A 14,348-nucleotide genomic window follows, 5' to 3' on the forward strand; every position below is an offset into this window, starting at 1 on the left:
ATCCTTTCCTCTACATCTCTGGAACTTTTCGGAGGCCTATAGAAAACCCCTAACAGGGTGCCCTCTCCTTTCCTGTTTCTTAACTCAGCCCATACTACCTCAGCAGACGAGTCCCCATCAAACTTCCTTTCTGCCACCGTAATACTGTCCTTGACTAACAATGCCACCCCTCCCCCTCTCTTACCACCTTCCCTGAGCTTACTGAAATATCTAAACCCCGGCACCTGCAACAACCATTCCTCTCCCTGCTCTATCCATGTCTCCGAAATGGCCACAACATCGAAGTCCCAGGTACCAACCCATGCCGCAAGTTCACCCACCTTATTCCGGATGCTCCTGGCATTGAAGTAGACCCACTTTAAACCACCTTCCTGCCTGCCGGTACACTCCTGCAATTTTGAAACCCTACTCATGACCTCACTACTCTCAGCTTCTTGTGTACTGGAGCTACAATTCAGGTTCCCAATCCCCTGCTGATCTAGTTTAAACCCTCCCGAAGAGCATTAGCAAATTTCCCCCCCAGGATATTGGTACCCCTCTGGTCCAGGTGTAGACCATCTCGTTTGTAGAGGTCCCACCTACCCCAGAATGAGCCCCAATTGTCCAGGAATCTGAAACCCTCCCTCCTGCACCATCCCTGCAGCCACGTGAAACTGCTCTCTCTCCCTATTCCTCGTCTCACTAGCACGTGGCACGGGTAACAACCCAGAGATAATAACTCTGCTTGTCCTAGATCTAAGTTTCCACCCTAGCTCCCTGAATTCCTGCCTTACATCCCTATCCCTTTGCCTACCTATGTCGTTGGTGCCTGTGTGGACCACGACTTGGGGCTGCAACCCCTCTCCCTTAAGGATCCCGAAAACACGATCTGAGTGTGTGTGTCTGATTGTGTGTGTGTGTGTCTGATTGTGTGTGTGTCTGATTATGTGTGTGTGTGTCTGATTATGTGTGTGTGTCTGATTATGTGTGTGTGTCTGATTATGTGTGTGTGTGTGTCTGATTGTGTGTGTGTGTGTGATTGTGTGTATGTGTGATTGAATGAGTGTTAATGTGTGTGCGTGTCTGATTGTGTGTGTGTATGTGTGTGTGTGTCTGATTGTATGTGTGTGTCTGATTGTGTGTGTGTGTCTGATTATGTGTGTCTGTGTGTGTGTCTGACTGTCTGTGTGTGTCTGTCTGATTGTGTATGTGTGTGTGTCTGTGTGTGAGTGTGTGTGTCGGATTGTGTGCGTCTGTCTGATTGTGTGTGTGTGTCTGTCTGTTTGAGTGTGTGTGTGTGTATGTGTGTGTGTGTCCGATTGTGTGCGTGTGTGGCAAAGGTGTCTTTGAGAGGGGTACTGGAAGGCTGACACACTGAACCACAACAGTGATTTAAGTGGGGGATAACGATGCTGGATTTCACAAGTGCTCTGACCTGTAGATCAGTCAGAGATATGACAGCAGGGCACTGTCAATCCAGTGTGTCAGAGCTACGTGGACACACACCCCATCGGGATAACAGCGCTTACATATCAGACACACACCCCATCGGGATAACAGCGCTTACATATCAGACACACACCCCATCGGGATAACAGCGCTTACATATCAGACACACACCCCATCGGGATAACAGCGCTTACATATCAGACACACACCCCATCGGGATAACAGCGCTTACATATCAGAGCTACAGGTGCCTCAACACAAAGAATAGGTTTTCCTGCAAAACCTCATGGGTAAAAGGGAGAGGTGTAGATTGGAGACGAAGTTAGTCGCGTGACAGGAACAGAGAAAACAGTGGAAACAAAATAAAAACAAAAAGTGCTGTCAAGGTTTCAGGTCTGAACCGATAATGTGTTTCTCTCCAACATGCTAAACATGTCCAGCATTTTCCAATCCGACACGGGATGTGGGTTTCGCTAACGAGGCCAGCCTTTGTTCCCCATTCCTAATTGCCCTTGATTTAGATTTAGATTCATTGTCACATGTACCGAGTGTAATGCTACACAATGGAGAAGATGTGGGGAGAGATCAGTTCAGTCCATAAGAGGGTCATTTAGGAGTCTGTTAATAGTGGGGAAGAAGCTGTTTTTGAATCTGTTTGTGCGCGTTCTCAGACTCCTGTATCTCCTGCCGATAGAAGAGAGAATAACCCGGGTAGGAGGGGTCTTTGACTATGCTGCTCGCGGGAGGTGTAGACAGAGTCAATCGTTGGGAGACAGGTTCACGAGATGGACTGGGCTGTGTTCACAACGTTCTGTAGTTTCTTCAGAAGGTGAGTTTAACCGCTGGAGTCTATGTGTTGTAGGTACACCCACAGTGCTGTTAGGGAGGGAATTCCAGGATTTTGACCCAGTGACAGTGAAGGAGCGGGGATATATTTCCCAGCCAGGGTAGTGAGTGACTGGGAGGGGAACCTCCAGGTGGTGGGGTTCCCAGGTATCTGCTGCTCGTGTCTTTCTAGACGGTAGTGGTTGTGGGTTTCATAGAATTTACAGTGCAGAAGGAGGCCATTCGGCCCATCGTCTCTGCACCGGCTCTTGGAAAGAGCACCCTACCCAAGCCCATACCTCCACCCTATCCCCATAACCCAATACCCCACCCAACACTGAGGGCAATTTGGACACTAAGTGCAATTTATCATGGCCAATCCACCTAACCTGCACATCTTTGGGCTGCGGGAGGAAACCGGAGCACCCGGAGGAAACCCACGCAGACATGGGGAGAACGTGCAGACTTCGCACAGACAGTGACCCAAGCCGGGAATCGAACCTGGGACCCTGGCGCTGTGAAGCATTTGTGCTAACCACTGTGCTATCATGCTGCCCTGGAAGGTACTGTCTAGGGAACCTCAGCAAGTTCCTGCAGGTGCCACACAACACGATGGAGGGTATCCTCACTGTCTCCACAAGGACTGTGCGGTGGTCACTCCCATCGATACTGTCAGGGACAGATGCCTCTGTAGCAGGCAGGTTGGTGAGGGTGAGGTCAAGTATGTTTTTCCCTCTTGTTGGTTCCCTCACCACCTGCTGCAGTCCCAATCTAGCAGCTATTGTCCTTTAGGATCCGGCCAGCTCGGTCTGTGGTGGTATTACTGAGCCTCTCTTGGTGATGGACATTGAAGTCCCCGACCCAGAGCAGACTCGGAGCCCTTGCCACCCTCCAAGTGCTTCCTCCAAGTGGTGTTCAACGTGGAGGAGTAACTAATTCATCAGCTGAGAGGGGGGACAGCGAAAGACGCCAGTCTCGGATGACCAGGGGCTGCTTTCCCCGTTTGAGGGGGGAGAGCTGACTGGTGGTGATTTAAGCTGAGGGTCACCCACACCTCAGGCGAGGGGGCGAAGGTTGAGATGGCGGGGCCTTGATGAATAAGCTCAGCTGGTACGGGAATTGAACCCTCGCTGCTGGTGTCTCCGCATCACGAACCAGCCATCCAGCCGGCTGATCTAACCAACCCGGAGGGGGGGGGGCGGGTTACAGTGTCACCAGCAGGAGGTTTCCTGGCCCATGTTTAACCTGAAGCCATGGGGACTTCATGGGGTCCAGAGTCGGTGTTGAGGATTCCCAGGGTACCTCCCTCCCGACTGTATCCCACTGTGCCCCCCCCCCCCCCCCCCCCGCCATCACTGCAGGATCTGTGCTGTCGGTGAGACAGGACATACCCAGGAATGCTGATAGTGGTGTCTGGGACACTGGGCGCGATTTCTCAAATAGGCGCCGGAATGTGGCGACTAGGGGCTTTTCACAGTAACTTCATTGCAGTGTAAATGTAAGACTACTTGTGACAATAAAGATTATTATAAAGTGTAGTAAGAAGTCTTACAACACCAGGTTAAAGTCCAACAGGTTTGATTCAAACACGAGCTTTCGGAGCACGGCTCCTTCTTCAGGTGAATGTGAGCCGTGCTCCGAAAGCTCGTGTTTGAAACAAACCTGTTGGACTTTAACCTGGTGTTGTCAGACTTCTTACTGTGCTCACCCCAGTCCAACGCCGGCATCTCCACATCATTATAAAGTGTGGTAGTGAGCAGCAACTGCCGCGAGATTCCCGGTGCTCCGCCCAGCAACGCCATTCAACCATAATTGGTCCGCTTAGCGAGGCCTCACGGGCTTCCCTCTGCAAATGAAGGCTCGCCAGCTGATTCGCCAGCCCCCCCCCCCGCCCCCCGCTAACAAGGTCGAGCAGCGCTTGTTCCGCCAACCCCAGCCAGCTCACGACAATGGCGACGAAGGGACCGGCCTTAAGATTCAGCCCCGCTGACCTGGGGAGGCTGCGAGACCCAGTGGAGGCCAGGACGGATGTCCTGCCCCCCCCCCCCCAGGGCAGCCAGTGCCGTCTGGGATTGGGGGCGGCGGCTGTGAGCTCTGGGGGTGCGACCAGGAGGACTGACCTCCAGCGCAGGACGAAAGTCAATGACCTACACCGGGCAGCACGAGTGAGTACGCAACACCCCCCCCCCCCCCCCGAGACCCATCTACCCCCACAGGAGTGTCTACCTCCCTCCCAATCCTCCCCTTCCTTCAACCCCCCTCCCCCAAGTGCCCCAGCGCAGATACAAGCACCTCTGTGGGAAATGTTAGTGGTCAGGCTTCTGGGGCACAATCTGGTGAGCACCACATTGCTGCTGATGGACATCATATGGAGGCAGGAACCCCCGGGCGAGACAGGAGGGCTGCAGGGTCCCAGGGCCCAGCTGGGCCCCAGCCTGATACTCAGCCTCAGGGTTACCCGGAGCTGATGGAGACGATAGGGAAAATTCAGAAATATATATATTTTTTAAATTTAGAGTGCCTAATTCATCTTTTCCAATTAAGGGGCAATTTAGCGTGGCCAATCCACCTACCCTGCACATTTTTGGGTTGTGGAGGCGAAACCCACGCAGACACGGGGAGAACGTGCCAACTCCACACAGACAGTGAACCAGAGCCGGGATCGAACCTGGGACCTCAGCGCCGTGAGGCTACAGGGCTAACCCACTGCCCCACCGTGCTACTTGAAATTCAGTATTAATAATAATAATCTTTATTATTGTCACAAGTAGGCTGACATTAACACTGTAATGAAATTACTGTGACAAGCCCCTAGTCGCCACACTCCGGCGCCTGTTTGGGTAGTGGGACGAGAGGAGGTGGAGGTTGGGGGGGTCGCCTTATCCTATTGAGTGGAAAGGGGGGGCTGTCAGCGTCACTCCAGCAGATCCATAACCGATTGGTGGAGTCTCAGAGGTTACGGGCACAGGAGTAGCACCAAGGCCGACACAGCCAGGGTGGCGACCGCAGTGGAGAGCCTGGTACACAACGTCGGCACCATGAGTGAAGATGTCCAAGATGTCGCGCAATCAGTGACGGCCACGGCTGAGGGTCTCGGCAGAATGTCCGTCTCACTGGGGGATGGCACCTGGTACCAGGCTGACATTGATGAGGTTCTGTGGGACATGTCCGGCTCTCAGATGGGAATGGCCGAGGCTCAGTGGGACGTGTCCTGCTCCCAGATGGGAATGGCCGAGGTGCTGTGGGATGTGTCCGGCTCTGATGGGAATGGCCGAGGTGCTGTGGGACATGTCCGGCTCTCAGATGGGAATGGCCGAGGCTCAGTGGGACGTGTCCTGCTCCCAGATGGGAATGGCCGAGATGCTGTGGGACGTGTCCGGCTCCCAGATGGGAATGGCCGAGGTGCTGTGGGATGTGTCCGGCTCTGATGGGAATGGCCGAGGTGCTGTGGGATGTGTCCGGCTCTGATGGGAATGGCCGAGGTGCTGTGGGACATGTCCGGCTCTCAGATGGGAATGGCCGAGGCTCAGTGGGACGTGTCCTGCTCCCAGATGGGAATGGCCGAGATGCTGTGGGACGTGTCCGGCTCCCAGATGGGAATGGCCGAGGTGCTGTGGGATGTGTCCGGCTCTGATGGGAATGGCCGAGGTGCTGTGGGATGTGTCCGGCTCTGATGGGAATGGCCGAGGTTCAGTGGGATGTGTCCGGCTCCCAGATGGGAATGGCCGAGATGCTGTGGGACGTGTCCGGCTCTCAGATGGGAATGGCCGAGATGCTGTGGGACGTGTCCGGCTCCCAGATGGGAATGGCCGAGATGCTGTGGGACATGTCCGGCTCCCAGATGGGAATGGCCGAGGTGCTGCGGAGCTTGTCCCAGTCACGGGTGGGCATTGCTGAGGCCATCGACATTATGATGTGGACCACGGGGAGCCGCCAGGGCCGGCAGAGGCAGATGATGCAGGGGCAGCCGGGACTTGAACAAGCTGTCCCTCCATCCCAAGGTAAACCCCAGGGCCTTACCGGCACTGGATGGGAGGAGGGGGCCCTCAGTGCCAACCCGGACCCGTCCCATTGAGTGGGCAACAGTGGGCACCAGCTCCCCCGAGTTCCACCCTCTGATGAAGCCATGTCTCGGGGTCAGCACACGGGTCAACTCCCCTCCCCGGCTCTCCACAGAAGCCCTTCCGCCAGGTTCCCATTTTTCAAAAGGAGTCCAAATTGGCGCCAGCGTGACCACTCGGAGGCCGCTGGATACGGGGTGGCTCTCGTTAATTGTTTCGAAATGGGGCTTAAGTGGTGATAATTGGGCACGGCTGGAAAACTGTTTGGCGTCCGGCATGGATCTCGTTTTCAGCCTCTCTGCTATTCACCGGCCTCGTTTCACTTGAGCGAGAGTGTAACGATACCGGAGAATCACACCCGTTGTCTGTAAGGTATGATTCTGTGAGTATGACTGTCTGTGAATCAGCTCTCCCAATTTTAGTTAGGATCTGGAATGTACTGTCTGTGAGTGTGGTGGAGGCAGATTCACACAGCGAGTGGTTAGGGTCTGGAATGTACTGTCTGTGAGTGTGGTGGAGACAGATTCACACAGCGAGTGGTTAGGATCTGGAATGTACTGTCTGTGAGTGTGGTGGAGGCAGATTCACACAGCGAGTGGTTAGGATCTGGAATGTACTGTCTGTGAGTGTGGTGGAGGCAGATTCACACAGCGAGTGGTTAGGGTCTGGAATGTACTGTCTGTGAGTGTGGTGGAGACAGATTCACACAGCGAGTGGTTAGGATCTGGAATGTACTGTCTGTGAGTGTGGTGGAGGCAGATTCACACAGCGAGTGGTTAGGATCTGGAATGTACTGTCTGTGAGTGTGGTGGAGACAGATTCACACAGCGAGTGGTTAGGATCCGGAATGTACTGTCTGTGAGTGTGGTGGAGGCAGATTCACACAGCGAGTGGTTAGGGTCTGGAATGTACTGTCTGTGAGTGTGGTGGAGGCAGATTCACACAGCGAGTGGTTAGGATCTGGAATGTACTGTCTGTGAGTGTGGTGGAGGCAGATTCACACAGCGAGTGGTTAGGGTCTGGAATGTACTGTCTGTGAGTGTGGTGGAGGCAGATTCACACAGCGAGTGGTTAGGATCTGGAATGTTCTGTCTGTGAGTGTGGTGGAGACAGATTCACACAGCGAGTGGTTAGGATCTGGAATGTACTGTCTGTGAGTGTGGTGGAGACAGATTCAATCGTGACTTTCAGAATGAAATTGGATAAACAGCTGAAGTGAGAAAACGTGCAGCGCTCTGGGTGAAAGACAGGGACTGGCACTAGTCAAACTGCTCTTGAAGAGATCTGGCACTGGCTTGATGGGCTGAATGGTCCCATTCTATGATTCTGTAAAGGGCCTTTGGCTGTAATTACTTTGGAATTGAATCTGAATTCGCTGTACTTGAGTTGGGTTTCTCAGTTTGCAATGTTGGCTTGTGATCTCAGTAAACTACCTTTTGTAAAATCGCTCTTTTATTTGAAAGGGAAATTCAGCATTGCTGCAGTCCCAAATATTGAAGCAGACACAACTCATTAGTCCTAATTTCCAATCAAAGCACTCACCCCTTCCCTTGGACACCGATGTCCATCGGGAACTGGAAGAATCTCCTGATATTTCCCGCCCCTCGGCCCTCTGCCACATGACAGATAAAACTGGCAATTCGACCAGGTGTGGCTGCGAGAGAGCCGCTGCGTTTGTGGTTCAGGCAGCGCTTGGAGTCATTTCATTGGTGGGTTTGTGTTGATTCCGTCTGTTCCATCTTTGAACCATGCACCAAATGTTAAGCAGATGTCAGACGGCACTGAGAGGAAGCGAGAGTTTGCCAAACTAAATACCAGTTAATAACGCCCTCCAGCTCAAGCACACAGACCCCTTGATGAGAATGTATGTAATGTGCAACTACCAGCCTGGAATTCCCAAACTGGAAGAATCAGGAGACCATCAGCTCAATGGTCAGTGGTCAAGATTTCCATGAATCGCAGTGTCCCTGGGGTTGGTCTGATTTTGGCTTCACTCAGACCCTGTTTGATGGGGGGCAGTGTGTTGGTAATATAACTCTGGATGGAATCCTATTGTCTACCATGCAGTGTACATAAACGGTATAGTTCAGGAAAGGAACAGCTGGTCCTGTCAGCCTGTGCTGTAACTATGATGTAGTAATGCCCTGTTCACCCTCCCTCCCAGACACCATTGTTCACCCCATTACCCAACTCCCTGTCAGAGGCAAAAAGCAAAATTAATAAATCAGCTGATTTTGGACGGTGCTGCGAGTTTCATCTCCAACGTGATCATACAAAAGTGCGGGAAATCAGGGACCTCTCGTGGCATCTCTCCTCCTCAGCCACAATCAGGGACAAGCCTTGCCCAGTCCAAAGATGTGCAGGTTAGGTGGATAGGCCATGCTAAATTGCCCCTTAGTGTTGGGTGGGGTGACTGGGTTATGGGGATAGGGTGGAGGTGTGGGCTTGGGTAGGGTGCTCTTTCCAAGAGCCAGTGCAGACTCGATGGGCCGAATGGCCTCCTTCTGCACTGTAAATTCTATGATTCTATGCTGCAGGCTACGTATTCGCCAGCTTGATGCTGACAATTATCCTGATTCTATACCAAATAACTTGCACTCATCCTTCTTGTCTTCTGTAACCTATCGCATTGGAATCGCCGCTCCACATGGAAAAATATCACATTGTGTCATCGCTTTAAAATCTCCCTGAAGTCCACACTTCCCTGGAGTAAAAATTCCCATCAGGAATGGTGTTGTGATTTAGTTAAAATGAGTCTCAATCCAGGGATTCTTCCCGAACCTGTTCCTAGTTCTCTGTGTAAATCAGCACCAGGACTACACACAGTGTGACCCTGTTAATGTTCAATTGTCACCAAAATGCTGAACCTTTTCAATCAACAGTCAGTGACGGGTGACATTCCATCCATGGATAATAATTTGGAAGTTTGTTGTGTGAGAGTTCTGGTTGTGTTGTGTATCTATTCCCATTATCCCTCCCCGCCTCTCTGTGTTATTTCACTATGTTTGGTGTATAATTGGGATCTCACGGCGTTAGGAAAATGAAGCTTTAGAAACGGGACGGAGGTTACTTGGGGTCACACAGCTTCTTAACAAGTCTCTTCAGACAGATTTGGTTTGTGAATCAGAGAAAGTGTGTTCCCAGTAACACCTCGCTCTCCATCATTGCCCCCCTGACAACAAACAAATCCCGAGCCAGTGATTTGCTGTTTTTGACTTTAATTGACCGTTATGGCTTCACATTGGACACATTTTTATTCCAATCTTACTTTGGTCAAGGTTTGCAGTTTGAGATCTGAGACCTCCATTTACATTATGTTCCTTGGCCTCTCTGTGGATTATAGAGCGTTACCACAACCATTAGACTGATCGGGTCTGTACTCAGAGAGCTTTCCAATGAGCCCCACAACCCTGCTCCTTCCCCCACCAGTCCTTCCGACTTTCCCCGACGGTATTTACCCAATTCCCTTTTCAACGTTCCTCCGACCGTGCTTCCCACCGGCACTTTCAGACAGGGCCTTCCAGATTCACAACTCGCCGTTCCTCCCGTCCCAACACCCCCACGCCTCCCCCTGGATTATTACTTTACTGATTCGCTTCAGTCTGGGTCCCTCTGGTCACAGATCCTCCCAACACTGGAGGCAGTTTCTCATTATTTACTGTGTCAAAACCCCTCAATGATTATTGAATTTTCCTTTAACCTACTCCAGTCTCTCCAGCTGATTAAAAGTAATTAATTCCAGGGCCGGGTTTCTCCCCTACCCGGTGGGGCGGGGGGTCCCGGTGTAGCGGAGTGGCACCAAGCACTCCGGCGTGGGGCCTCCCCAACGGTCTGGAATTCTCCGCACCTTTGGGGGCTAGGCCCCGCCGGTGTGGTTGGCGCCACGCTGACTGGCGCCAAAACCGACGCCAACCCTTTGACGCCCGCTGGCCGGCGTTGGGGCTGGCCGAAAGGTCTTCGCCGGTCTGCGCATGCGCCGGTGCGTCAGCGGCCGCTGACATCACCCCGGCGCATGCACGGTGGAGGGGGTCTCTTCCACCTCCGCCATGCTGGAGGCCGTGGCGGCGGCGGAAGAAAAAGTGTGCCCCCACGGCACAGGCCCGCTCGCTGATCGGTGGGCCCCAATCGCGGGCCAGGCCACCATGGGGGCACCCCCCCGGGGTCCAATCGCCCCGCGCCCCCCCCAGGACCCCAGGGGCCTGCTCCCGCCGCTTGCTCCCGCCGGCACAGTGGTGGTTTAAACATGTCGGCGGGAGAGGCCTGTCAGCGGCGGGACTTCGGCCCATCGCGGGCCGGAGAATCGCTGCGGGGGGCCCGCCGACCGGCGCAGGGGGCACGCCGATCGGCGCAGGGGGCACGCCAATCGGCACAGGGGGCACGCCGATCGGCGGGGCGTGATTCCCGCTCCCACCGATTCCCGGGTGGCAGAGAATTCCGGCCACGGCGGGGCGGGATTTACGCCGGCCCCGGGCGATTCCCTGACCCTGCCGGGGGGGGGGGGGAGAATTCTGCCCCTGGTCTCGTTTTGGCTGGAGCCCAGAGACTGGATCAGGTGGAAAAGGACATGTGTGACCATGTTTGATATGGGCAGCACGGTAGCACAGTGGTTAGCAGTAGAACATAGAACATAGAACATTACAGCACAGAACAGGCCCTTCGGCCCTCGATGTTGTGCCGAGCAATGATCACCCTACTTAAACCCACGTAACCTGTATACCCGTAACCCAACAATCCCCCCATTAACCTTACACTACGGGCAATTTAGCATGGCCAATCCACCTAACCCGCACATCTTTGGACTGTGGGAGGAAACCGGAGCACCCGGAGGAAACCCACGCACACACAGGGAGGACGTGCAGACTCCACACAGACAGTGACCCAGCCGGGAATCGAACCTGGGACCCTGGCGCTGTGAAGCATTGATGCTAACCACCATGCTACCATGAGTACACAGTACATACATAGTAGACAAAAAGAATAATCGACAAAGTACATCAACAAATAGTGATTGGTTACAGTGCGGAACAAGGGGCCAAACAAAGCAAATACATGAGCAAAAGCAGCATAGGGTCGTCGTGAATAGTGTTCTTACAGGGAACAGATCAGTCCGAGGGGGAGTCGTTGAGGAGTCTTGTAGCTGTGGGGAAGAAGCTGTCCCTATGTCTGGATGTGCGGGTCTTCAGACTTCTGTACCTTCTGCCTGATGGAAGGGTCTGGAAGAAGGCAATGCCTGGGTGGGAGGCATCTCTGACAATGCTGTCTGCCTTCCTGAGGCAGCGGGAGGTGTAGACAGAATCAATGTGTGGGTGGCAAGCTTGTGTGATGCGTTGGACTGAGTTCACCACAGTCTGCAGTTTCTTGAGCAGAAAGTGAGTAACGAGAGGAGATGGATTTAAGAAAAGTGACAGAAGGGCCATGGGGAGATGGGAATCTTCTCACTCAGCAGGTTGTTGTGATTTGGAGGAAGCAGATTCAATAGGGACTTTCAAAAAGGAATTGCATCAACACTTCTGAGGGGGAAGCTCAGGCTCCAGGGGGAGCAGAGACGTGAGGCTCATTGTTTATTTCTAATTTCTCAGCTCCTTCCAAGGGCTGGCAGGGGCAGATGGGCCAAAGAGCCTCCTCCTATGCTCCAAGTCTGTTGTGTGATGACTGATTTACTGTTTGTTCTCCGGCAGGTCCTCGAACGATTGCTACACAAAGGATTCAGCGTGGTGGCGTCCTGTGGGGGAGGTGTAGATTCCTCACAGTTCAGTGAATACGTGCTGTATCGTCAGGATAACCGCTTACAGCTCACACCAGCAACAATCAGAATAAAACAGGAACCTCTGGATTAGTCTGAGCAGACTCCTCAACCACTCCCTCTCCAGCTTTTCTTTTGTGTTATTTTTTTTCTCCCCAGCCCCCTCGATTCCCCGTCTGAATTTAGTTGCTGGACTTGAGGATGAGCATCTGTCAAAGAGACGGATGGTCCTGACGAGGATATTTATCCATGGATTGGATTATCTGCAATCCTGTCTAACGTTGTGTGTGTGGAACCCTAACAGCTCCAACTACTGGTTCAGAATCGCTCGAGGCTGACAACTCATTCCAGTGGATGAGATGAGCTGATCTTAACGGGGTCACAGGTGGAGTTTGGACATATACAAGGGAACGGTGTCTCAATGCAATGAGGCGACAGAGAGGAAAGCGCTTTGATCATCCAAAACCAACGCCACAAATTGACTTCTACACCTTTACGTTCATCCACGTTGTTCCGCCTCCACCTGTGCCCAATGCCCCAAACTTAATCAGTGCCGGGATACAGATTCTTCCAATGCTGAGTTCATGGGACACGACACAATGACTTGTGCGCAGGAGTTCATTACAGACCAGGGACAGTGATGATTATAATTGATGATAAAGGACCTGAAGCTTCCGTCCTCCCCTCTTACACATTGAATAATCTCGTCTCCTTCCTCCATCTCCTGTGGAAAGAAGCTCAGTGATTGCCACGGTCCACGGCTCAGCCAACACACACAGGGCAGAACATTCCAATCCAGGAGACAGCAGCTCAGATAGAAGTACACTTCATTAAAAATTCAGGAGCACGGAATTGAATTCTTTTTTATTATAAATAAAATAAGATGTTTACCTGCACCTTGTCAATGTTCTTTCTCCTTATAAATGCGCCACGCTTACCAGGAGCACCCCACAATGTTTTAAATAGGGTGTTCATTCTGATAAAGCATCTATGGATCAGTTTGCACACACTCCCCTGAGTCAGATAATCAGGGGTCTGGAACACGCGTGATTAAACCAACTACAGTTTCAGTGTAGTCCTGAGGGAGGGTCAGTACTGAGGGAATGCCGCACTGTCAGAGGGTCAGTACTGAGGGAGTGCTGCACTGTCAGAGGGTCAGTACTGAGGGAGTGCCGCACTGTCAGAGGGTCAGTACTGAGGGAGTGCCGCACTGTCAGAGGGTCAGTACTGAGGGAGTGCTGCACTGTCAGAGGGTCAGTACTGAGGGAGTGCCGCACTGTCAGAGGGTCAGTACTGAGGGAGTGCCGCACTGTCAGAGGGTCAGTACTGAGGGAGTGCCGCACTGTCAGAGGGTCAGTACTGAGGGAGTGCTGCACTGTCAGAGGGTCAGTACTGAGGGAGTGCAGCACTGTCAGAGGGTCAGTACTGAGGGAGTGCTGCACTGTCAGAGGGTCAGTACTGAGGGAGTGCCGCACTGTCAGAGGGTCAGTACTGAGGGAGTGCCGCACTGTCAGAGGGTCAGTACTGAGGGAGTGCCGCACTGTCAGAGGGTCAGTACTGAGGGAGTGCCGCACTGTCAGAGGGTCAGTACTGAGGGAGTGCTGCACTGTCAGAGGGTCAGTACTGAGGGAGCGCCGCACTGTCAGAGGGTCAGTACTGAGGGAGTGCCGCACTGTCAGAGGGTCAGTACTGAGGGAGTGCTGCACTGTCAGGGGGTCAGTACTGAGGGTGTGCCGCACTGTCAGAGGGTCAGTACTGAGGGAGTGCTGCACTGTCAGAGGGTCAGTACTGAGGGAGTGCTGCACTGTCAGAGGGTCAGTACTGAGGGAGTGCCGCACTGTCAGAGGGTCAGTACTGAGGGAGTGCTGCACTGTCAGAGGGTCAGTACTGAGGGAGTGCCGCACTGTCAGAGGGTCAGTACTGAGGGAGGGCTGCACTGTCAGAGACTATTTGAATTAGTAGCTGTCGCCCAACCGGCCCATCGAGGCTGCTCCATTTGATAAGATGTTGGCCGATATGATTCCTGATTCAACTCAACTTTCTCCCCCCCCCCCCCCTCCTCTTTGCCCTTTGATTATCTTGTTATTCAAAATCAAGAATATTCACGGCCCAGCCTCCATGCCCCCCCCCCCCCCGAGAAATTAGTTGGAGATATAAATAGTTACTTTTCTAGCTGTCAAGGTGCAGCCAGTTGAATGTTCCAGGAGTCGGTTCTGGATCATCACCTATTTACAATCTACACCAATGACTCGGCTGAAGGGACTGAAGGTATTGTTGCTAAATTTGCTCAT

At 53.0% G+C, this 14,348-nt stretch overlaps 1 protein-coding gene across 4 annotated transcripts in view; it reads left to right on the plus strand.

Moving 5' to 3' along the window:
• Positions 1 to 12,953, plus strand: part of LOC119971061 (BTB/POZ domain-containing protein kctd15-like) — a 71,343-nt gene extending 58,390 nt beyond the window's left edge. For all 4 annotated transcript variants that reach the window (XM_038806196.1, XM_038806197.1, XM_038806194.1 and 1 more), the window contains exon 5: positions 11,993 to 12,953. In XM_038806196.1, coding sequence (XP_038662124.1) covers positions 11,993 to 12,151 — 159 coding nt within the window. In that variant the 3' untranslated portion in view covers positions 12,152 to 12,953. The remainder of the gene's footprint in view (positions 1 to 11,992) is intronic.
• The last annotated feature ends 1,395 nt before the right edge of the window (positions 12,954 to 14,348 follow it).

The sequence above is a fragment of the Scyliorhinus canicula genome, chromosome 9 (genome assembly GCF_902713615.1).
Source record: "Scyliorhinus canicula chromosome 9, sScyCan1.1, whole genome shotgun sequence".
NCBI classification, from domain to species: domain Eukaryota; kingdom Metazoa; phylum Chordata; class Chondrichthyes; order Carcharhiniformes; family Scyliorhinidae; genus Scyliorhinus; species Scyliorhinus canicula.